At 41.2% G+C, this 26,161-nt stretch overlaps 1 protein-coding gene across 1 annotated transcript in view; it reads right to left on the bottom strand.

Annotated features, from left to right (window-relative positions):
* The window catches only part of TRPC5 (transient receptor potential cation channel subfamily C member 5), a 162,586-nt gene that overhangs the window by 52,719 nt on the left and 83,706 nt on the right, over positions 1-26,161 (bottom strand). The window contains exons 3-4 of the mRNA XM_049871898.1: positions 3,003-3,339; positions 1,476-1,615 (exon numbers count right to left, since the gene is read on the bottom strand). Of these exons, the coding sequence (XP_049727855.1) occupies positions 1,476-1,615; positions 3,003-3,339 (477 nt within the window). The remainder of the gene's footprint in view (positions 1-1,475; positions 1,616-3,002; positions 3,340-26,161) is intronic.

Raw genomic sequence — 26,161 nt, 5'->3', positions numbered from 1 at the left:
GAGACATTTTTCACATCCCCAAGAGTTAATCCTTTTCTTCATATTTTATTCTCAACTTCCATTTTTAAACAAAACCCACCAACTTTTAGGTTGGTAATTTATGGGCCCTCCAGTGTATATAATACTACTTCCAAAGGAAGAAATGTCTTTTTAGGCAAACAGTGTAACTTAGTCAGCAGAGTACCAGAATGACATGGATTTCTCCCAGGTACATTAATCATAGAGTCAGACATTTTCCTCATCAGCTTTTTCTTGTAAGGAAGTTTTAAGTATGTGTTAAACGATCACCACATGTATAAGGCATACTACTCATCTCCTTTCAAAAATATTTCATGACTGCACTCAATATTCAGGCTCCACATAACCCCAAGCTCTTAAAATTTATGCAACATGTGTATTAGGGATATAAAAGTAAACTAAATTGTTGGAGATTTGGGGGGCAGCCATATTCCCATCCCGAAGCTCCTTAACGTAGGAGTTAGCGCCAAAAAACATGACTGACTAGATAAGCTCAGAGACTGTATTGTCAGCCTTTCCTCATCCAGGAGAAGCTCAACTTAAGGTAGAAGGAGTACTGCCATCCCATTGTCTAATAATCACCTAACCTGAACTCTGAATCTGTGATTATCCAGGCAAAGTGTGGTCCCATGCATGAAACCATTTTCAGGATAATTCAGGCTGCACATCGTGTGGCAAAAGCATCAGGATGGGGTGTGTGTGTGAGTGTGTACGTGTGTGTGTGTGATACAAATTGGTAGAAAAGCATAGGTTGGGTGATAATCAAAAAGTTGAATTTATAACTGCTTGAATGATCATCCTGGTGGTGGAAGTGATGAAGGAAGCAGAGTTGATTAAAGGTCTGTGTCTCCTGCAGTGAAGTTCCTAGGGTTCTGCTACCTGTCATATAAAGAACAGTTGAAGGAAGTGGGAATGTTTAGCTTTAAGAAACAACTCGGCAAGTTAGGGAGAGATGACTTCGTATCAGAAGCACTGTTACGGAGAAAGAATAGCCATCCTATATGACCCTACAGGGAAAAAGGATTATTAATGAATGTGTCACAGAGAGAATGATATTAGAAAAATACGAAGTAGCATTTTTTAATGGGTTGAGAGAGGCTTTGGGAAGTAGTAAATTGAGTGAATTTCCTGTCCCTGCCCTATTCAAGCATTGGCAGACCATCCCCTTAGCAGGGGTATTGTAGAGAGGATTTAAACACTGATTAGATGGGTGAATGGCTGAAGCCCCTTTTGCCTGAAGAATCTATGAAGCTAAAGGATTCACTGGTAATTGCTCCGTTCTCCACTTACTTTGACTATGTGGACACTGGTTACAAACCAACGAAGAAAAGTCTGTTTATACACCCAGATTGGGACTGTTAGCAGCAATTTTTTCCTAAACCTTTTATGCTCCCAGTGCTAAAGCTTAATGTAACCAAAATCATTGCTTTAGAAAGATGGCAGACATTCCAATTTACCTTAACATAGGCCACAATCTTCAAGGAAATAGTTGCCAGGTAGAGTGAGTTCATTGCAAAATCCATCAGGTTCCACCAGTCATGGATGTATTCAGTAAATCCACCATCCCACATTTCCTTAATTTCCCCCCAAATGAAACCTGAGGAATGGAGAAAAAAATGGAGGCAAAAGGTTTATTTCTACACAGGGTTAGTCCTAGTCATCATAGCAGGATTCCCAGAAGTGAAGAAAGATGAAATCAATGAATGAATTGGGGTCAGTGGAGTTAAAAAAAAAAAAAAAGAGATAGTAATCACTTAATTCTCTTTCTTTTCTACCCCATCTCCCAGTCTTGAACTTGCCAAACCTGATAGCCTTTACCCAAAGATGATTATATGTTGTATTTTTCTGGGCGTTACTCACTTTTAGTATTGTTACTGCAATTACTAGAATGCTGTTGCAATTTTGGGTGCCTGGTCCTACCACCCTTCCCATTTTGGAGTGGGAATAATTTCATCAACAACTTAATTAGATCAATATTATCCCATAGTTCCTTAGTTTCTACTATGTCTAATGGGAAAAGTTCTCAATGAGCTTTGAGGTGAGCAAACCGATCAAGGACCAAATTACTGGATGTTGGGGCTGAAGCTATACAGTGGGGCCCAAAATAATTTGGGACCCTCTTTACTCCTTTCATTGTGTGGAGGTTTCACAGAAATCTGCCTGATGACGTAGATTGTTCCTTTAGCCTTGGCATGTGGAAAACAGTAAAACTTGTGGCTGTGCTTCTATGGCAGTGCTTCTCAGACTTTAATGTGCATATGAATTATATGGGCATCGTTGTAAAATGTAGATTCTGATTCCATAGATCTAGGATGGGACCTGAGATTCCGTATGTCTAATAAGCTAAGCTCCCAGGTGATGCTGATACCGCTGGTTTGGCAACAAAACTTTGAGTAGCAAGGGCTTAGAGGATAGAAATGTGTAGGAGAGTCAAGTGCAATCTAAATATGTATGGAGACTACTGATAAAGCTGTTTTTACCAAGATGTGTGTGGTATGAATTTCCCAGGTTCTCCTCCTGAATATAGACTCAGTATCCAGATAGGATGTGACCCTGAATGAGTACTGAGATTGTAAGTAGTAACCATGAGAAAGCAGCAGATCCAAGTGTCCTTGGTTATAGGAAAAAGGATTTTGAATAGGCTGATCAGCACTTGCCATGCCTAGCTTACCTGAGGCCTGTCCTGAGTGACACTTGGCTTTCCATCTAAACCAATTGACAGACAATACTCTGTCCTTGAAGACATTAGGTTAGCAGAAACAACTTAGGCCCTGGGTACACTGCCAATCTCACTATGGACCATGACATACTGAGTGACCAGGGCCTGGGGCAGAAGGGAACACATTTCCAGACTCCCAACAAAGGACTACCCTACAGCACAGACAGCAGGTGCCCTAGTTCAGGGCCAGTCCTGCTGCCTGTCCCATTTCTTGAGACGGAATCAGAAGGAAGTTTGGCCATAGCACCTGGCCCCTTTGACTCACCTAGAACCCAAGGCAATATCATCCATTCCACGACAGTTGGAGGTGGCCCTTGTACATGGAGATCTGTCCTGACAATATGTTGAGAAGCCAGAAGAAGCATGAAGAGGAAGGTCAGATAGGATGCTGTGTGGCAGATAAACTTGATAAAGGGTTTCTTGATAAACAGTCCAAGATTGCTCCTGGGTGAGATCAGATAGGCTATGGACAGCATGGGAAACAGGAACCCAATGGTCATGCAGGTCAGAAGCTTGACTACCCAGTGTTTCCGCCGCCATCCAGGGAAGCCGTCGTACCACAGGGTGGCAAGTAACTGTTGGCAGTTAGGCTGAGCAACAAACTGGGAAAAAAAGACAACAAGTTAGGTATATGGAATGTCCGGGGGGAAGTCTACATTCATAATACCTCTCCTAGTTTATAGCCAGCCTGTGTAAGGGACCACATAGCCAATCCCAGAAAAGGTCTGCTTTCCAAGTTCCCATGAATGGGTCTACTCTGGGAAAGCTCTACACGTCAAACTATAAGACTAGCTTTCCTCAGTGTTGATTTCTATTTCATAAGCAGTATCAAAAAATATTCTCTCTTCATCTGTGCTTTAGCATGCCTCCTTCTTTCTCTCCCATGGTGTTAGAGCAGTAATTCCCAAAACCTGGCTCTGTGTCAGAATCATCTGCGTAACATTAAAAAAATCAGAATCTCAGGGTAAAAAACTAGGGCAACTGTTTTACAAGCTCTTCTGGGAATTTACATATCTCTTACCGGGGACTCATGGGGGCTCTTTCAATCCAAATTGATTGACTTTTCTCACTCCCTTAGTCTACATAAGGTCATCAATAACTGTGCACTGTGTTTGGGCAAACACAAACTGGCAGGGAATAAGCCCATGCCTGTGGCTATGGTTTGAAATTGAAATGAGTTCCACTTTTGATTTTGTCTTTTTTTTCCTTTAATTTTGAGTTCCTCTTGGTTGGCTAGCAATGAATCAGGTTGCTACTTTGCCATGTATTTAACACCCTCTCTAGACATGCAGAGGAGGAAAAAATATCTGGGGCCCAACATTACAATATTGTATACTAACCCAGCTGGGATTTTATTTAAATGCAATCTACAAAGTGTCAGTGATTAATAATTAAGGAATCATCAGCATTACAAGTCACCCTACAGCTGCTACTTCCTGGTAAGTGACTCAATAGGGAGTTCAACTGTCTGCCATGATTAAAAATTCTGCTTACATTTGGCTACACACATTTCTCCTGGCTATGCATGGGGCATGCTAAACAGAGCCGCACTATATATCTTATTAGTGCAAAGGTAATGAAATAAACCTCTTCCATCGTTTACCCCAATACTCAAGGTAGACATTAGCCCACCTTTCCTGTTATATTGGCAAAGGTCGCTAGCTTCCCACCAAAACCATTTTTCTGCTCCTTGAACCTACAGCTGGACTGCATTGCCCAGTCTGCCTTGTAGTGAGGTGTGGTCACGTGACTAACTTTTCTCCAGTGGAAGCGAAGAGGAATGATGTGTGGCATTTCTAGGCCTGGCCTATAGAAGTCTTCCATGAGTGCTCCTTCGTGTGCTTCCCCCCACCCCCCACCCCCCCACCCCCATCTGGATGACTGGAATGTGGTAACCCAGGGTGACCTAGTGGCCTTATCATCCTGTGTCCCCCTGCTGACCAAGAATACCTATCTTGGACTCTTACATGACTGAGAAACAAAGTTCTATTACGTTTGAGCCATTACATATTTTGGGGTCTAGCCTACTATAAGGGCTCTGGTGGCACAGTGGTTAAGTTTTTGGCCGCTAACCAAAAGGTCAGCAGTTCAAATCCACCAGCTTCTCCCTGGAAACTCTATGGGGCAGTTCTACCCTGTCCTATAGGGTTGCTATGAATCAGAATCGACTCAACGGCCTACTATAAAGCAGTTTACTATTACGGTACTTCCAAAAATAGGCTCGAAAATGTTTTCATCCTGTGATCTCCTTTCCTCCGAGAGTGTTCATGATCCCCATTATGTCCTTCTTTCTTTCCAAACTGGATGCTTTTCATTTATTTTTCTTATCTAATTGACCTGGCTAGAATCTCTAGTAGAATAATGAATAGAAGTGGTAAAAGAGGACCATCTTGTCTTGTTCCTGATATTAGGAGGAAAGTATTCAATCTTTCTTCATTAAGTATGAAGTTAGTGTGTTCATGGATTGGAAGACTTAATATTGTTAAGTCAATACTACTGAAAGCAATCTATAGACTCAATGCAATCTTGATAAAAATTCCAACAGAAATAGAAAAATGAATCCTCAACTCTATATGGAATCTCAAGAGTCCCTGAATAGCTAAAGCAAGGTTGAAAGAGAAGAACAAAGTAGGAGGACTCACACGTCTTGATTTTAAAACATACTATACAGCTACAGTGATCAAAACAGCCTGGGACTGGTATAATAATGGACACATAGACCATTGGAATAGAATAGACAGTCCAGAAACAAACCCACACATCTATGGTCAACTGATTTTTGACAAGGGTGCTAAATACATTCGATGGGGAAAGAAGAGTCTCTGTGATAAACAGTGTCGGGAAAATGGAATTTCCACATGTAGAAAAATCAAAGAGAATGCATGCCTCACACCATACAAAAAATAAATTTAAAATGGGTTAAGGATCTAAATGTGAAAACCATAACCATAAAATTTTTAGAAGAAAATGCAGGGGCAATGCTTTTGGGCCTAGCTTTTAATAATTGATTATCTAATATAATGAAAAAGCACAAACAGCAAAAAACAAAATAAATGGGACCTCATAAAAATTAAAAACTTTTGTTCATCATCAAAAGACTGTACCAAAAATGTGACAAAACAAGCTACTGCCTGGGAGACTATCTTCAGAAACTGTATATCTGATAAGAATCTAATAACCAAAATATATATAAAACTTTGACAACTTAAGACAAATAACCCAACCATAAAATGGGCTAAGGGTTTGAGTAGACATTACACCAAAGAGAACATTCGAATGGCCAACAAACAAACGAAAAGATGCTCAACTTCATTAGCCATCAGAGAGATGCAAATCAAAACCACGATGAAGGGCCATTTCACTCCTTTATGATGGCTAAGATAAAAAAAAAAAAAAAGAAAAGGAAGAAAAAACACCCTAGAAAATAACAACAGTTGGTGAAGATGTGGGGAAATTGGAACCCTTATCCATTGCTGGTGGGAATGCAAAATGGTAAAGCTGTCATGGAAAAGAGTGTGGAGGGTCCCTGAAAAACTAAAAATAGAACTACCATATGACCCAGCAATTCCACTCCTAGATAAATATCCAAAACACTTGAAAGCGGAGACTCAGAGACTTGTACTCCAATGTTCATTGCAGCACTATTCACAGTAGCCAAAAGATGGAAACAGCTTAAATACCCATCAAAGGATGAATGGATAAACAAAATGTGGAACATACATACATTGGAGTACTACTCAGTCACTAAGAGCCATGAAGTCTTGATACATCCCACGATATAGCTAGAACTTGAAGATATTATGCTGAGTGAAATAAGTCAGTCACAAAAGGACAAACATTGTATGACCTCACTTACATAAAAGTAAAAGAACAGGTGAACATATAGAGACCAAACTTTCTTCGTGGTTACCAGGGATGGGAAGGAGGGGAAAAGGGGCATTATTGCTTATGGTGTACTGAGTTTTGATTTATGGTGATGGAAAAATCACATTGATTAATGCAGGGTTGTACAGCTGATTAACATAATTGCTGTCATAATTTCTACACCTGTAAAAAGTTGAATTGGCAAAAGTTGTGTGATAGGTATATTTACAACAAGGACAAAAAAGAAAAGAGTAGCTGCTGAGACTGCTTATGTACAACCAAACACTTCACAGGATTTGGTTCCTTTGTTTGGAGGTTTAGGGTCATGGTTTCATGAGACATTCAAGTTAATTGGCCTAATATTGTCTTTAGTGCTTCTATTCTACCTCCTAATTCATTGTATAGTGTCTGGGATCTTAAAAGCTTGCAAATGGCCATCCAAGGTACAATTGGTCTCTATTTGCCTGGAGAAACAGAGGATGAAGAAGAGCCAGGAATAGGAGGAAGATACGGAATGTGACTAATTGCCTCCATAAACAACTGCTTCCTTTGCCTTGTGACCAGAAGAACTGGATGGTGCCTGGCTACCATTACTGAATGTTTCAACCAAAGATTCTATAGAAGAATCCTGATTGAAGGTAGAAAAGGCAGAACAGAATTTCAAATTTTCATGGATGTCAGCCTTTCTGGAGCCGTGGAAGCTGAATGAACGCCTGAAACTATTGCCCTGAGATAATCTTTAAACCTTAAGCCAAAAATATTCCCTGAAGTCTGCTTAAAATCAAGCAATAGTTTAGCTTAACTAGTAGAGAAAGTCTGCCTTGAACATTGTGCTCTTTTAAGAACTATCTGTGTGGGATCAAACTGACAATAGCAACTGGAAAGATTTGATAGGAAACTTAGGGGCAGTGAGTTTATATTACTGGATGAGCAACAACTCAGAAAAGGAGGGTGAGAATGGTTGCACAACTTGAAGAATGTAATCAATGTCACTGAATCGTACATGTAGAAATTGTTGAATTCGTGTATGTTCTGCTGTTACATTCTCAACAACAACAAAAATAAATTATAAAAAAAGTATTTTAGCTGAGAGTTTTTTGTATATGGCCTTTATCAGTTTGAGGAAGTTTCCTTCTGTTCTAGTTTGAGTGTTTTCATAATGAAAGGGTGTTGAATTTTGTCAAATGACTTTTCTTATGTATTGAGATGATCATGTAGTTTTGTCCTTTATTCAATTAATATGGTGTTAGTACACTGATTGATAGTTTTATGTTAAACCAACCTTGCATTCCTCGGGTAGATCCCACTTGATCATGTTGTATGATCATTTTCATATGCTGCTGGATTTGGATTGCTTTTTGTGTAGTTTATTTTTTGCTCCAACTGTTATCCACCACTTTGATGTTAAGGAATCGCTGCTGATTTTTAATTTTTTTCAAAAATGCTCTCTGGGAAAGGGCTGTTTGACCTGAGTGGTCTCTGAGTTAGGCCACATAAAGAAAAAGGCCTATGAATGGAGTTATTAGACAGGTCAAATAATGAAATTCTCTGTGGATGGGTCTTTTTGAGGACCTCCAAACTCAGGCTGCCCCCTCCAGTGGCTGCCAAGCTGCTGGTTTTCACAGATACCATGGTCCCAAAATTGTTGGTTTTCAAAGCTACTTCGGAGTTGGGGAGAGGGGCATGGGAATAGAGCAATTAAAAATGCCATAAAGCTCACTGTTCTTAACAAAATTCAGCGATTTTTTGAATAAATACTCCCCTGATCTTTGCAGACCTTTGGTTAATTTCCAGAGTTGTGAAAAAGCTGGCTTTGAAAATATTTCCATTGTCTTATAGCTTTTTTGGAATCATGGAATTTCCTAAGTTTTTACTCCACCATCCTGGAAGTGCTTCCCCTCTGACTTTTTAACTTTTCTTAGGAAGTGATGTTGTATTTGTGTGTGATTAGTGCAAGTGATATTGTCCTCTCCCAACTGCCTCTCTGGTGGGCTTCAAAAGGACAAAACTTGAGGCATATAGAAGAATCTAAAAGCTAGAAGACTGGGTATTAGTCAAGGACTGGTAGCATGTCTTATTCACCATTATATTCCCAACATTTTGCAAAATGCCTGGCACTAGGTAGACCTTGAATAAAAGTTGAATGAACTATTGAATTCATAGGTCTTTGCCAGCTGAACCTTGGTGGAATATTCTCTTTCCAAAGCCTTCTTTGCTTAGTGTAGGAAGGGGGTGAAGTCTGGTAGGTAGAACAAGTCTCCTGGGAATTGCAACTAGAATCTACTCTTTTTTTTTAATTAATTTTTATTAAGCTTCAAGTGAACATTTACCATTCCAATCAGTCTGTCACATGTAGGTTTACATACATCTTACTCCCTTCTCCCACTTGCTCTCCCCCTATTGAGTCAGCCCTTTCAGTCTCTCGTTTCGTGCCAATTTTGCCATCTTCCCTCTCTCTCTATCTTCCCATCCCCCCTCCAGTCAAGAGTTGCCAACACACTCTCTAGTGTCCACCTGATTTAATTAGCTCACTCTTCATCAGCATCTCTCTCCCCCCCACTGACCAGTCCTTTTCATGCCTGATGATTTGTCTTCGGGGATGGTTCCTGTCCTGGGCCATCAGAAGTTCTGGGGAGCATTGTCTCTGGGATTCCTCTAGTCGCAGTCATACCATTAGGTATGGTCTTTTCATGAGAATTTGAGGTCTGTATCCCATTGGTCTCCTGCTCCCTCAGGAGTTGTCTGTTGTGCTCCCTGACAGGGCAGACATCGATTGTGGCCAGGCACCAACTAGTTCTTCTGGACTCAGGATAATGTAGGTCTCTGGTTCATGTGGCCCTTTCTGTCTCTTGGGTTCTTAGTTGTCGTGTGACCTTGGTGTTCTTCCTTTGCCTTTGCTCCAGGTGGGTTGAGACCAATTGATGTATCTTAGATGGCCACTTGTTGGCATTTAGGACCCCAGGCGCCACAATTCAAAGTGGGATGCAGAATGTTTTCATAATAGAATTATTTTGCCCATTGACTTAGAAGTCCCCTCAAACCAAGTTCCCCAGACCCCAGCCCCTGCTCCGCTGACCTTTGAAACTTTCATTTTATCCCGGAAACCTCTTTGCTTTTAGTCCAGTCCAATTAGGCTGACCTTCCTTGTATTGAGTGTTCTCTTTCCCTTCACCCAAAGCAGTTCTTATCTACAGATTGATCAATAAAAAGCCCTCTCCCTCCCTCCCTCCCTCCCCCCTTTGTAACCACAAAAGTATGTGTTCTTCTCCGTTTTTTCTATTTCTCAAGATCTTATAATAGTGGTCTTATACAATATTTGTCCTTTTGCCTCTGACTAATTTCACTTAGCATAATGCCTTCCAGATTCCTCCATGTTATGAAATGTTTCAGAGATTCGTCACTGTTCTTTATCGATGCGTAGTATTCCATTGTGTGAATATACCACAACTTATTTACCCATTCATCCATTGACGGACATCTTGGTTGCTTCCAGCTTTTTGCTATTGTAAACAGAGCTGCAATAAACATGGGTGTGCATATATCTGTTTGTGTGAAGGTTCTTGTATCTCTAGGGTATATTCCGAGGAGTGGGATTTCTGGGTTGTATGGTAGTTCTATTTCTAACTGTTTAAGATAACGCCAGATGGATTTCCAAAGTGGTTGTACCATTTTACAATCCCACCAGCAGTGTATGAGAGTTCCAATGTCTTCGCAGCCTCTCCAACATTTATTCTTTTGTGTTTTTTGGATTAATGCCAGTCTAGTTGGTGTGAGATGGAATCTCATCGTAGTTTTAATTTGCATTTCTCTCGGGAGCATTTTCTCATGTATCTGTTGGCTGCCTGAATATCTTCTTTAGTGAAATATGTGTTCATATCCTTTGCCCACTTCTTGATTGGGTTGTTTGTCTTTTTGTGGTTGAGTTTTGACAGAATCATATAGATTTTAGAGATCAGGCAGTGGTCGGAGATGTCATAGCTGAATATTCTTTCCCAGTCTGTAGGTGGTCTTTTTACTCTTTTGGTGAAGTCTTTAGATGAGCATAGGTGTTTGATTTTTAGGAGCTCCCAGTTATCTGGTTTCTCTTCATCATTTCTGGTAATGTTTTGTATTCTGTTTATGCCCTGTATTAGGGCTCCTAGGGTTGATCCTATTTTTTCTTCCATGATCTTTATCGTTTTAGTCTTTATGTTTAGGTCTTTGATCCACTTGGAGTTAGTTTTTGTGCATGGTGTGAGGTATGGGTCCTGTTTCATTCTTTTGCAAATGGATATCCAGTTATGCCAGCACCATTTGTTAAAAAGACTATCATTTCCCCAATTGACTGACACTGGTCCTTTGTCAAATATCAGCTGCTCATACATGGATGGATTTATATCTGGGTTCTCAATTCTGTTCCATTGGTCTATGTGCCTGTTGTTGTACCAGTACCAGGCTGTTTTGACTACTGTAGCTGTATAATAGGTTCTGAAATCAGGTAGAGTGAGGCCTCCCACTTTCTTCTTCTTTTTCAGTAATGCTTTGCTTATTCGGGGGTTCTTTCCCTTCCATATGAAATTAGTGATTTGTTTCTCTATCCCCTTAAAATATGACATTGGTATTTGGATTGGAAGTGCGTTATATGTATAGATGGCTTTTGGTAGAATAGACATTTTTGCTATGTTAAGTCTTCCTATCCTTGAGCAGGGTATGTTTTTCCATTTAAGTATGTCCTTTTGAATTTCTTGTAGCAGAGTTTTATAGTTTTCTTTGTATAGGTCTTTTACATCCTTGGTAAGATTTATTCCTAAGTATTTTATCTTCTTGGGGGCTACTGTGAATGGTATTGATTTGGTTATTTCCTCTTCGGTGTTCTTTTTGTTGATGTAGAGGAATCCAAGTGATTTTTGTATGTTTATTTTATAACCTGAGACTCTTCCAAACTCTTCTATTAGTTTCAGTAGTTTTCTGGAGGATTCCTTAGGGTTTTCCATGTATACGATCATGTCATCTGCAAATAGTGATAGCTTTACTTCCTCCTTACCAATCTGGATACCCTTTATTTTTTTGTCTAGCCTAATTGCCCTGGCTAGGACTTCAAGTACGATGTTGAATAAGAGCGGTGATAAAGGGCATCCTTGTCTGGTTCCCGTTCTCAAGGGAAATGCTTTCAGGTTCTCTCCATTTAGAGTGATATTGGCTGTTGGCTTTGCATAGATGCCCTTTATTATGTTGAGGAATTTTCCTTCAATTCCTATTTTGGTAAGAGTTTTTATCATAAATGGGTGTTGAACTTTGTCAAATGCCTTTTCTGCATCTATTGATAAGATCATGTGGTTTTTATCTTTTGTTTTATTTATGTGATGGATTACATCAATGGTTTTTCTGATATTAAACCAGCCTTGCATACCTGGTATAAATCCCACTTGATCAGGGTGAATTATTTTTTTGATGTGTTGTTGGATTCTATTGGCTAGAATTTTGTTGAGGATTTTTGCATCTATGTTCATGAGGGATATAGGTCTATAATTTTCTTTTTTTGTAATGTCTTTACCTGGTTTTGGTATCAGGGAGATGGTAGCTTCATAGAATGAGTTGGGTAGTATCCCGTCTTTTTCTATGCTTTGAAATAGCTTCAATAGTAATGGTGTTAAGTCTTCTCTGAAGGTTTGGTAGAACTCTGCAGTGAAGCCGTCTGGGCCAGGACTTTTTTTTGTTGGAAGTTTTTTGATTACCGTTTCAATCTCTTTTTTTGTTATGGGTCTATTTAGTTGTTCTACTTCTGAATGTGTTAGTTTAGGTAGGTAGTATTGTTCCAAGAATTTATCCATTTCTTCTAGGTTTTCAAATTTGTTAGAGTACAATTTTACGTAGTAATCTGAAATGATTCTTTTAATTTCATTTGGCTCTGTTGTGATGTGGTCCTTCTCGTTTCTTATTCGGGTTATTTGTTTCCTTTCCTGTATTTCCTTAGTCAGTCTAGCCAATGGTTTATCAATTTTGTTAGTTTTTTCAAAGAACCAGCTTTTGGCTTTGTTAATTCTTTCAATTGTTTTTCTGTTCTCTAATTCATTTAGTTCAGCTCTAATTTTTATTATTTGTTTTCTTCTGGTGCCTGATGGATTCTTTTGTTGCTCACTTTCTATTTGTTCAAGTTGTCGGGACAGTTCTCTGATTTTGGCTCTTTCTTCTTTTTGTATGTGTGCATTTATCGATGTAAATTGGCCTCTGAGCACTGCTTTTGCTGTGTCCCAGAGGTTTTGATAGGAAGTATTTTCATTCTCGTTGCTTCCTAAGAATTTCCTTATTCCCTCCTTGATGTCTTGTATAACCCAGTCTTTTTTCAGGAGGGTATTGTTCATTTTCCAAGTATTTGATTTCTTTTCCCTAGTTTTTCTGTTATTGATGTCTAGCTTCATTGCCTTGTGGTCTGAGAAGATGCTTTGTAATATTTCGATGTTTTGGATTCTGCAAAGATTTGTTTTATGACCTAATATGTGGTCTATTTTAGAGAATGTTCCATGTGCACTAGAAAAAAAAGTGTATTTTGCAGCAGTTGAGTGGAGAGTTCTGTACAAGTCAATGAGGTCAAGTTGGTTGATTGTTGTAAGTAGGTCTTCCGTGTCTCTATTGAGCTTCTTACTGGATGTCCTGTCCTTCTCCGAAAGTGGTGTGTTGAAGTCTCCTACTATAAATGTGGAGGTGTCTATCTCACTTTTCAATTCTGTTAAAATTTGATTTATGTATCTTGCAGCCCCGTCATTGGGTGCATAAATATTTAATATGGTTATGTCTTCCTGATCAATTGTCCCTTTTATCATTATATAGTGTCCTTCTTTATCCTTTGTGGCGGATTTAAGTCTGAAGTCTATTTTGTCAGAAATTAATATTGCTACTCCTCTTCTTTTTTGCTTGATATATTTTTTTCCATCCTTTGAGTTTTAATTTGTTTGTGTCTCTAAGTCTAAGGTGTGTCTCTTGTAGGCAGCATATAGATGGATCGTGTTTCTTTATCCAGTCCGTGACTCTCTGTCTCTTTATTGGTGCATTTAGTCCATTTACATTCAGCGTAATTATAGATAAATAAGTTTTTAGTGCTGTCATTTTGATGCCTTTTCATGTGTGTTGTTGGCCATTTCATTTTTCCACATACTTTTTTGTGCTGAGACTTTTTTCTTAGTAGCTTGTGAGATCCTCATTTTCATAATGTTTAACTTTGTGTTTGTTGAGTCGTTACGTTTTTCTTGGCTTTTTTCTTGAGTTATGGAATTGATATTCCTTTTTGTGGTTACCTTATTATTTACCCCTATTTTTCTAAGTAAAAACCTAACTTGTATCCTTCTATATCGCCTTGTATCATTCTCCATCTGGCAGTTCAATGTCTCCTATATTTAGTCCCTCTTTTTGATTATTGTGATCGTTTATGTATTGATTTCCATGATTTCCTGTTATGTGTATTATTTTGTTTATTTATTTATTTTTTAGAATTAGTCTTAATTTGTTTGTTTTTGTGCTTTCCCTATTTGAGTTGCGTTGATATCAGGGTGTTCTGTTTTGTGACCTTGTATTGTGCTGGTACCTGATATTATTGGTCATCAGGCCAAACAATCTCCTTTAGCATTTCTTGCAGTCTTGGTTTAGTTTTTGCAAATTCTGTAAACTTGTGTTTATCTGTAAATATCTTAATTTCTCCTTCATATTTCAGAGAGAGTTTTGCTGGATATATGATCCTTGGTTGGCAGTTTTTCTCCTTCAGTGCTCTGTATACATCGTCCCATTCCCTTCTTGCCTGCATGGTTTCTGCTGAGTAGTCTGAACTTATTCTTATTGATTCTCCCTTGAAGGAAACCTTTCTTTTCTCCCTGGCTGCTTTTAAAATTTTCTGTTTGTCTTTGGTTTTGGCAAGTTTGATGATAATATGTCTTGGTGTTTTTCTTTTTGGATCAGTCTTAAATGGGGTTCGATGAGCATCTTGGATAGATATCCTTTCGTCTTTCATGATGTCAGGGAAGTTTTGTGTCAGGAGTTCTTCAACTATTTTCTCTGTGTTTTCTGTCCCCTCTCCCTGTTCTGGGACTCCAATCACCCGCAAGTTATCCTTCTTGACAGAGACCCACATGATTCTTAGGGTTTCTTCATTTTTTTAAATTCTTTTATCTGATTTTTTTTCAGCTATGTTGGTGTTGATTCCCTGGTCCTCCAGAAGTCCCAGTCTACATTCTAATTGCTCGAGTCTGCTCCTCTGACTTTCTATTGCGTTGTCAAATTCTGTAATTTTATTGTTAATCTTTTGGATTTCTACATGCTGTCTCTCTATGGATTCTTGCAACTTCTTAATTTTTCCACTATGTTCTTGAATAATCTTTTTGAGTTCTTCAACAGTTTTATCAGTGTGTTCCTTGGCTTTTTCTGCATTTATCCTAATTTCATTTGTGATATCTTTAAGCATTCTGTAAATTAGTTTTTTATATTCTGTATCTGATAATTCCAGGATTGTATCTTCATTTGGGAAAGATTTTGATTCTTTTGTTTGGGGGGTTGGAGAAGCTGTCATGGTCTGTTTCTTTATGTGGTTTGATATGGACTGCTGTCTCCGAGCCATCACTGGGAAACTAGATTTTCCAGGTAATCAGCTAAAAAAAATGCAGTCAAATCCCTATCTGAATTGTCCCTCTGGCTCCAGGTATTCGGATGTTAATGGAGCCGCCTGGGGAGGGTGGGTGAGGGATCAGAGAGCTAGGAGTGTAGCGCCACAGAATATAGAGCTGATCACCGCATTCACGCTCCGCCCCCGTCCGCCAAAATCCGGGCGGGATGGCTCCCCGGTTGGGATGCTACTCTCCCCACTCCAAGACCAGTCACCTCCAACCGGGGACTTCTCCCTCCGGTGCGCCACACCGCTCGCGCAAACTGAGTGGGTGTTTCCCGCACGAACCGGTGGGCCCGCCCCCAGGGTCTATTCAGGAGAATATAATTGGACCCCGCGCTCACGCCCTGCCCGCTTTCGCCAAAATCCCAGCAGGACGGCTCCCCGGCTGGGACGCTGCTTTCCCCGCTCCGAGACCTGTCACTTCCTCCTGGGGACTTCTCCCTCCGGTGCGCCGCACCACACGCGCGAACAGGGTGGGCGTCCCCCTGCACGAACGTGAGGTCCCCGCCCTGGGGTCGTGGGGTCGCTTTAGGGAAATATAGCTGACGCCCCCCCCCGCTCGCGCCCCGCCCGCTTCCCGCCAAACTCCCAGCGGGACGGCTCCCCGGCTGGGACGCTGCTGTCCCCGCTCCAAGATCAGTCACTGCCTCCCGGGTGCTTCTCCCTCCGGCTGCGCTGCTCCGTCGCCCTCACCAACCAGCTAGACTCTCTCCCAGGATGGGTTCGGGGGGGGTATGGCTGGGCCCCTTGTCTGTGCCGTCTGCCCCCCTGGGCTCTGCCCCAGATCGGGCTCCAAAGGTCACCTGCCTGGTACGCTGGCTCCTAGTTCTGAAAACGGTCGCTGTCTGCCTGTATTTGTTCGTTTTCCGTCTCTAAGTCTGTGCTTGTTGTTCAGAGTTCATAGATTGTTATGTATGTGATCGATTCACTTGTTTTTCCGAGTCTTTGTTGCAAGAGGGATCCGCGGTAGCGTCCACCTCGTCCGCCATCTTGGCCCCGCCTCCTAGAATCTACTCTTAACACAAGCAGACTAACTGTCATATACTGAGCTCTTATAACGTGTCAGGCACTGTACCCAGGTTTAATATGCATCATCTCACAGAAACCTTAAAGTGAGAGTATTATACGCATTTTACAGATGACAAAATTGAGCCGAATATCACGTACTTGGTAAGTCGTGGAGCCAGCACTGGAGCCCTAGACTGGCTCACTCCATAGACCAAATTCTTAAATATTGTACTCTCTGGAAATCTATGAATGGTATGATCTGAACTATGCAGAAAGCTGCATTTCCCAATATCTTCCTCACTGGCCTTGCCACTGTGATTGAAATACCCACATCAGTTATCACTCTGGGTTAAGGCATTGAAGTTATAATTATGTTCATAGGAATGGGGAATACATGAAACTATTAACTAAAATTAACAGTTTAGAGTAGTAAATGGGTATAGTAGATTAGCCAGTTATCTAACTGTAAGGGACCTGCTTGCCAGCAAAGTGATGGGCCAAGCTAGGAAAGGTGGGAGGACTGAGGCATAGCTAAGGACATGGGGGAGGCACTGAAGACCTTAGCATTCTGGTTTCGGCAGGCCAGATCTGTATGGGGCCCACCTTTTCAACCTGTCCAAATCTTTTCTCTACAAACCCGCCAGGGCCTTTGCTATAGTGGTTGGATTTTTCCCTCTGCAATGCTTCATTTCTCTAACACTCTAATGCTCCCAGCCAAGGGCTGAAAATTATATATATATATATATATATATATATATATATATACACACACATAAAACTGCATAAGACTTTTGGAAAAACCCTGGCTTTTATTGTTTACATAAAGCTGTGTTTTAAATGGAGGGGCTCAATGGTTCTTTGTGCTTCCTAGGAATAATTCATGATCGGAATAATGTCATGTTCTACTGGAAAGAGCCTACCCCTCCCCCAGACAACTAGGAAAACAGCTTTGATTTCACCTCAGCAGTCAGTGCTCTGACTTCATTCCACGTCAGTGAGGAGAATTATCTCTCTAGCCCCTCACTAGTCTTTTGTATGAGACTTTTGTTTCTACAGCTGTCTGAATAATCAGGCAGCTTTAATGCCTAATTCACATGCTGAAGCCAAGGTGGAACAGAATTCGACTTGCTCACTGCCAAGGGACTGCAAAATCAACATGATTCAACTTAGGCCTTTCACCAAGTATTTCTGAACACCTGCTCTGTGCCCAGCTCTGTGTGGCGCATGGAGGGAGGGTCACGACAAGCGAGACTGACAGTGAGTCTGGTCTCCAGGATCTCATTGGGAGACCTGCCTAACTCATGTGAAACACGTAACAGGACTATGAGGTTTGAGTTTGGATGTCCGCATAAGCAGTACAGATGGTAAGTGTGTCAGGCTCCCAGATGTTTGGCTCTCACAGACCAGTGAAAACCACCCCCCACCAAATTGGGAGATGATTTTGCCAAGGAGTGACACAAAATTTGGCACCCCTTTGATCTCCTGTTATCATCATTTTATGAAAGAAAGGGCAGAATAAAGGACAGTCCTTCAAATTGGATACATTTAGCTTTAGAAAAGCTTACTACCTTATCATATGGCACTGCACCACGGACTAGAGGCCTTGAGAAATCGACATTCAGAGACGGGAAAAGTCAGCAGGTAACAGAGTAGTAAGGAAAGGCTGCAGAGAATCATCAAATCAGAGAATGCCATTTCCTTCCAGAAGCTTTCCTTAATTGCCACAGCCAGGTGTGATTTCTCCTTCCTCGTTGAGCCCAGACCACTTTGCATCTCACTTGTGGCACCCTTGAGAGCCTACCTTGTGTTGCACATCTATGCAGAAACCATGACTCAGCCTTTTTATTAGATGGTGTGCTTGTTTTCCAGGGCTGATATAGCAAAGTACCGCAAATTAGGTGACTTAATAGACCACAGCTTTCAGTATGGATTACACCTCAACATAAAGAAAACAAAAATCCTCACAACTGGACCAATAAACAACAGCATGATAAATGGAGAAAAGATTGACATTGTTAAGGATTTCATTTTACTTGGATCCACAATCAACACCCATGGAAGCAGCAGTCAAGAAATCAAACGATGTATTACATTGGGCAAATCTGCTGCAGAAGACTTCTTTAAGGTGGTAAAAAGCAAATATGTCACGTTGAAGACTAAGGTGTGCCTGATCCAAGCCATGGTGTTTTCAATAGCCTTATATGCATATGAAAGCTGGGCAGTGAATAAGGAAGACTGAAGAATTGATGCCTTTCAATTGTGGTGTTGGCAAAGAATATCGAATATATCATGGATTGCCAAAAGAACAAACAAATCTATCTTGGAAGAAGTACAAGCAGAATGATCCTTAGAAGCAAGGATGGTGAGACTACGTCTGGTACACTTCGGACATGTCATCAGGAGGGATCAGTCCCTGGAGAAGGACATTACGCTTGGTAAAGTAGAGGGCCAGTGAAAAAGAGGAAGACCTTCAATGAGATGGATTGACACACTGGCTGCAACAACGGGCTCAAGCATAACAAGTGTGAGGATGGTGCAGGACTGGGCAGTGTTTTGCTGTTATACATAGTGTCACCATGAGTTGGAACTGACTCAACGGCACCTAACAACAACAGAATAGAAATTTATTGCCTCACAGTTCTGGAGGCTAGAAGTATGAATTTGGGGTACTGGCAGGGCCATGGTCTCTCTGAAAGTTCTGTAGGGGGGAAGATCCTTTCTTGCCTCTCCCAGCTTCTGATAGCCAGAGGCATTCCTTGGCATGTAGATGCATCTTCACATGACAGTCCTTCCTCTATCTGTCTCTCTGTGTCTCTTCTCTTTTATAGGACAGCACTCAAATTAGATTTGTGCCCACCCTACTCTGGTATGACCTCATGTTAACTGATAATCTCTTCAAAGGCCCTATTTCCAAACAGGGTCATGCTCACAGGTACAGGAGTTTGGACTTCAGCATAAATTTTAGGGTAACACAATGCAATCCTTAACAGATGGTAAGCTTCTTAAAGGAGAGAAACAGTTCATGTGTCATTTCATACCCCAAAGGACTTTGTAAGAATTTACTTTATTTGTTTTAAAATGAGGAAATTGTCTTCTCTTCCTCTCTCCAAAGTTCCAGACCCACATGTTCAACTGCCCAGTGGGCATTTCCCTTTGGCTGCTCAAATGTATTTTAAGCATATACCCAAGGAGAACTGTCCCCCCACCAAGCCCCCAAACATACCTGCTTCTCTTTCCACCCCTAATTCTGTGTGCCTTCAAGGCATGTCTCTAGTAATAGACATAATAAAAAAAAATAGTCACAGATCAAATGTATGCAGCACCTCCTATGTTCCGGATACTTTAATTTTTAAACATTTTATTGTGCTTTAGCAGGTGAATATTTACACAGCAGATTAGTTTTCCAACAAATTGTTCTGGGACATTGGTTGCAAACATACCAAAGTGTCAGCACTCTCCTCATTTCCAGCCTGGGTTCCCTGTTTCCATTCTTCCGGTTTCCCTGCTCCTCCCTGCCTTCTCATCTTTGCTTTTGGACAAACGTGGCCCTTTTGGTCTCGTATAGTTTGTTGTTTTAATAAGCATGTTCTTCATGGCTGTTATTGTTTATTTTATATGCCTGCTATTATTTGGCTGAAAGGTGACCTCCAGGAGTGACTTTCAGTTCCATGTTAGTGGGTTGTCTTAGGGCAATAGTCTTGGGGGTTCCTCCAGTCTCTATCAGACCAGAAAGTCTATGAATTTGAATTTTGTTCTATATTTTTTACCCTTTCTAGTTGGAACTCTCTATTGTGATCCTGGTCAGAGCAGTCGGTAGTGGTAGCTGGACACCATCTAGTTCTTCTAGTCTCAGGCTAGAGGAGGCTATGGTTCATGTGTGCCATTAGTCCTTTGGACTAATTGCTTCCTTGAGTCTTTGGTTTTCTTCATACTCCTTTGCTCCAGATGGGAAGAGACCAATAGTTGTATCTTAGATGGCCACTCGCAAGCTTTTAAGACCCCAGACACTACTCACCAAACTAGGCTGTAGAATATTATCTTTATGAACTACGTTATGCCAATTGACCTAGATGTTCCCCAACACTATGGTCCTTAGCCTTCAAGCCCAGTAGCTCAGTCCCGCAAGGTGTTTGGTTATGCCTAAGAACTTTCCATGACTATGCCCCCTGTGTGCTCTACTGTATATATGAATATACATGTGGCCCTTACAGATATGTATATAGAAATATCCACAACCATACCTATATATGCATGCAGGTTTCCTCCTATATGTCCTCCCACACCTATTTAACATACATACCTACCTATGTATCCACTCACAGATTATTGTTTATTACGTTGTTGCAGAATTGTAATGTTATAGTATTTACCACAGTTGCCCTTTATTCTTGCATATCTATCAGTAGCTTCCTTTGCCTTGGTCATGCTGTACTGACCCCCCATATTGTGTACTGCGTTTTCCTTCACCAGATTTAACACGTCTACTATCTAGTTAGTGTATCCTCTTCTCTCCCCCTCCCATCCCTGGTAATCATCAAAGAATGTTTCTTTCTGTGTGTAAACTTATTCTTGCCTTTTTATAATAATGGTCTCATACAATATTTGTCCTTTTGCAATTGACTTATTTTACTCAGCGTAATGCCCTTCAGATTCATCCATATTGTGAGATGCTTCAGGAATTCATCATTGTTCTTTATCGTTGTGTACTATTCCATGGTATGTCGGTACCACAGTATGGATACTTTTTTTAAGAGCACTTTATATGTATTAATTAACCTAGGAAGTTGGTACTATTATTATACTCACTTTACAGATGAGAAAACTGAGACTCAGAGAAGTTAAATAGTACTAATAATAGTAAAAACAACAATTAAAATGTGAGTGCCTACTGTGGGTCAAATGCTGTAGTAAGCGCTCATTTAAGAGTAGTGAGCTAAAGATAGACTTCACTGGTTATTGACTGAGTCACCACTCCCTGAGGAGGCAATGGAAAATGAGTTACAAATCCTCTCCTAGGAACACAAGGGGCCTTCCTGGGTGGTGGAAATGGTTAACACGCTCACTTGGCTGCTAACCAAAAGGTTGGAGGTTTGAGTCCACCAAGAGGTGCCTTGAAAGATAGGCCTAGTGATCTACTTCTGAAAAATCAGCTGTTGAAAACCCCACAGAGCATAGTTCTACCCTGACACACACGAAGTTGCCATGAGTTGAGGTCAACTGGACTGCCACTGGTAAAATAAGCAGAAGATCTGGGGGTGGAGCTGGGCTTTTGAGAAGTAAGTCAGGTTGTGAAGCAGAGAGAAAAGCCAGCAACAGTGACTGTCCAGTGTCTCCACTAGGAACAGGTGATGGTGAGAGGAAACAAATCTTTCTTAACCCTTCTCAACCTATCCTGCTCCCTGTCACGGAGGCCTTCAGCAGGGAAAAAGTGGATGAGGATAAAACAAGTCACATTTCAGTCACATAGCTGGTGATTTCCAGGTGATTTTAAATGGTTAGGTGTATACAAAAAGTGCAATAGGTGAGACTGGAAGGTTTGTAAAGTACAAACCTCTGAATGTTATTGGTAACTTTCAACCGTTGTTCTCAGAAGTAATTGGTAATGAGTTATCTTTGTATATGTTTCCTAAAAGACATCAGCTGACTTTCAAGCTGTGGGACTTAACATCTGTAAATACTTCTTCGTTTAGTCTATTTGGATGGAAAGAAAAAATAAAAGGTGAGAATGAGTCGACTTTACCCCAGGGGAGAGGATGACATTGTTGTTGTTAGGTGCCATGCCGATGGAGACCATTTTGATTTTTATGGGAGAAAAAAATATATATATATTTTTTTAGATCAAGGAGCTGCTGCTGGGGTTGAGCCACTGACCTTTTAGTTAGCAGCCTAGTGCTTAACCGTTGCACCACCAGGGCTCCATAGAAGGTGAGGGTCAGGAAGAAAAAGCAGTTTACTGGCTATGGCAAGATCTGAGATAAGGACCTTTCTCGGTAGTTTGAAGAAGTCTCCTTATCTTTCCAGAGCCTCCTCCTGCTCCCTCAGTGAATGGCTGCACATTGAAATATACACAACATGAGATGTCACCTCTTCAAAAGGTTGTCCAGTTGTGTGCAAGGGTATATTAAAAAAAAAAAGCAGCTCATGAGAATTGTCCAGAGATAGAATGAGTTGTGTTTGTTTGTTTTGTAGTTGCCAGTCAAACTGGGCTCTGATAAGGAGAAAAACGTTCAAAAGGAAATTGGTGAAAATGAAAAATTTCCTGAAGAGGGAGAGATGTTCAAAGCACCTTCCTTCCCTTGCCACTGCAGTGAGCTTGCTGAGCCATGCTTTCCTTAAGCAGTGCAGCTTTTCACCACTGCAGCGGACACTTGAGACCAAAAAATAGGTTTTGGTAAAAGTTTAGGCTCAGATTATGATTAGAAATAGCCCCTGCATTTTACATGTAGTCTCTGTCGAACACAATTTGATTTTTACCCATTCAGATCGCTAATTCATGGTGAATTTTATGAGAAAAGGAGATGTGTGCTTACCCAGGAATTACTGAAATATTTTGTATTCAGCTGGTTTTGTTGTTGCAATTAGCTAGTGGACTTGGTTCCCATGATGGGCTGCCAATATCAGTGGCAACACAGGTGCAGATCACAAAATAAGTCAACTGGAAGTCATAACCTAATTTCAACCTGGAGCTGAGACTCACTAACCTTGAACTAAATGGAGAAAAGTGAGTCAAGAAGGTGAAAACTTTGTTTTAGAACACCTATTAAAATGTATATAATTTTCCATTTGTATGCACAAAAATTGGAATTGGCTAAACGGGATTCCTTGGCAGATATATATTTCTCCTGTGGTGGAGGTGATGGGCTCTGAAAAGCAACAAAAACCGGTGGACATCAAGTCAGTTTTGACTCATGGCATCCCCATGTGGGTGAGAGTAGAACTGTACGCCATAGGATTTTCAGTGGCTGATTTTTTGGAAGTAGATCATCAGGTCTTTCTCCCAAGGTGCCTCTGGGTAGATTCAGACCTCAACGTTTCTATTAGCAGCCAGCCAAGTTAATCATTTGCACCACCCAGGGACTCTCACAAGCAACTTGTTGTGCTGGTGGGTTTGAACTGCTGACCTTTTGATTAGTAGCCAAGTGCTTAGCCAATGAGCCACCAGGGCTCCTTGACAAGCAACTAAAACCCATTACTGTTGCTGTTGAGTCGATTCTGACTCATAGGAAGCCTATAGGACAGAGTAGAACTACCCCGTGGGGTTTCCGAGGTTGTAGTCTTTACTGAAGCTGATTGCCACATCTTTCTCCCATAGAATGGCTGGTAGGTTCGAACCTCCGACCTTTCAGTTAGCAGCTGAGCGCTTTAACCACTGTGCCACCAGAGATCTTTGACAAGCAAATAACCAAAAAAACAAACTCTTTGCTGTTGAGTCAATTCAGACTCATAGCGACCCTATACGGCAGAGTAGAACTGCCCCATAGGGTTTCCAAGGAGCAGCTGGTGGATTCAAACTGCTGACCTTTTAGTTGGCAGCCGAGCTCTTAACCACTGCACCACCAGGGCTCCTGACAAGCAACTAAAAAAACCCACAACAACAAACCTGTTGCCCTGGAGTCGATTCCGACTCATAGCGACCCTATAAAACAAAAAACCAAACCCGTTGCTGTGGCGTCAATTCCGACTCATGGTGACCTGATAGGACAGAGTAGAACTGCCCCATAGTGTTTCTAAGGAGCGCCTGGTGGATTGAACTGAGATCTTTTGGTTAGCAGCCTTAGCACTTAACCATTAGGCCACCAGGTATAGTGCGCCTGAATTAAGTCCAATGCAGTGGCTTATTCTAGCCATGAGATGGCAGCAGAGGGCGGTGGGCGCTCACTTGCTATTCCAAAAAATGGGGTTGTGGGGGTTGGGGAGAGCTCTAAAAGGAAGGGGGCCTGTATCGGAAAACTTCTCACCAGGGAGAAAGCAAGTAAAACAGCAGGGCAACTGCCAGGCCAATTTTAGAGGAGAGCCTGGAAATTCACTAAAATCGAGTATGAGGTTATACGGGGTGTGATCAGGTCAGCTGAGAGTTGCAATACTACTGGTTTGCATCAGGTGGCTAGAAGGAGAAATACCTTAAGGAATAAAAACATCAAAGCAAAGAGGGATAAACCATTAATCAAGCTAATGACACGTGGAACAGACCAGGGGTTAAGAAAATCTAATGAGAGCCAAAGAGGCAACCGAGTCGGATAGTATATCTTTGATAGGTAGTTGCTCTTTGAGAACTGGGGTCCGAGACAGTGCTAAGCCTAGTTCTGGAAGAATGCTACCCGTCCACAGGTCCACAATTCTGATTCCAAACCCCTGGGGCCAGGTGTGTTTTTCAATTCTAAATATTTCAGATTTTAGAACAGTAACATGCTGCCTATGCCATATGTTAGATAATATCCTCAGTGGGGTTTGGGGCAGTGCCCATAATTAAGGTTGCCAGATTTAGCAAATAAAAATACAGGACTCCCCAAATTCCAGCTAAATGACAAATAATGTTTTAGTATAAGTATGTCCCAGACAATATTTGGGACATTCTTACAATAAAAAATATTCATTGTGTAGCTGAAATTTAAATTTATTTGGGTGTGCTGTATTTTATCTAGCTTGTTGTTGTTGTTGTTAGATGCCGTCGAGTCGGTTCCAACTCATAGCGACCCTGTGCACAACAGAACGAAACACTGCCCGGTCCTGGGCCATCCTTACAATCGTTATTATGCTTGAGCCTATTGTAGCCACTGTGTCAATCCACCTCGTTGAGGGTCTTCCTCTTTTCTGCTGACCCTGTACTCTGCCAAGCATGATGTCCTTCTCCAGGGATTGATCCCTCCTGACAACATGTCCAAAGTATGTAAGATGCACTCTCACCATCCTTGCTTCTAAGGAGCATTCTGGTTGTACTTCTAAGACAGATGTGTTCGTTCTTTTGGCAGTCCATGGTATAGTCAATATTCTTCGCCAACACCACAATTCAGAGGCGTCAATTCTTCTTTAGTCTTCCTTATTCATTGTCCAGCTTTCACATGCATATAATGTGATTGAAAATACCATGGCTTGGGTCAGGCGCACCTTAGTCTTCAAGGTGACGTCTTTGCTCTTCAACACTTTAAAGAGGTCCTTGGCAGCAGATTGACCCAATGCAATGTGTCTTTTGATTTCTTGACTGCTGCTTCCATGGATGTTGATTGTGGATCCAAGTAAAATCAAATCCTTGACAACTTCAATCTTTTCTCCATTTATCATGATGTTGCTCATTGGTCCAGTTGTGAGGATTTTTGTTTTCTTTATGTTGAGGTGCAATCCATACTGAAGGCTGTGGTCTTTGATTTTCATTAGTAAGCGCTTCAAGTCCTCTTCACTTTCAGCAAGCAAGGTTGTGCATCTGCATAATGCAGGTTGTTAATGAGTCTTCCTCCAATCCTGATGCCCCGTTCTTCTTCATACAGTCCAGCTTCTCGTATTATTTGCTCAGCATACGGATTGAATAGGTATGGTGAGAGAATACAACCCTGACGCACACCTTTCCTGTCTTTAAACCAATCAGTATCCCCTTGTTCTGTCCGAACAAGTGCCTGTTGGCCTATGTAAAGGTCCTCATGAGCACAATTAAGTGTTCTGGAATTCCCGTTCTTCACGATGTTATCCATAATTTGTTGTGATCCACACAGTTGAATGCCTTTGCATAGTCAATAAAACACAGGTAAACACCCTTCTGGTATTCTCTGCTTTCAGCCAGGATCCATTTGACATCAGCAATGATATGCCTGGTTCCACATCCTCTTCTGAAACCAGCCCGAATTTCTGGCAGTTCCCTGTCGATATACTGCTGCAGCCATTTTTGAATGATCTTCAGCAAAATTTTGCTTGCGTGTGATATTAATGATATT

This window comes from Elephas maximus, chromosome X, assembly GCF_024166365.1.
Source record: "Elephas maximus indicus isolate mEleMax1 chromosome X, mEleMax1 primary haplotype, whole genome shotgun sequence".
Classification (NCBI taxonomy): Eukaryota; Metazoa; Chordata; class Mammalia; order Proboscidea; family Elephantidae; genus Elephas; species Elephas maximus.
The sequence above is the reverse complement of the archived record's forward strand: the minus strand, read 5'-3'. Positions and strand labels throughout refer to the sequence as shown.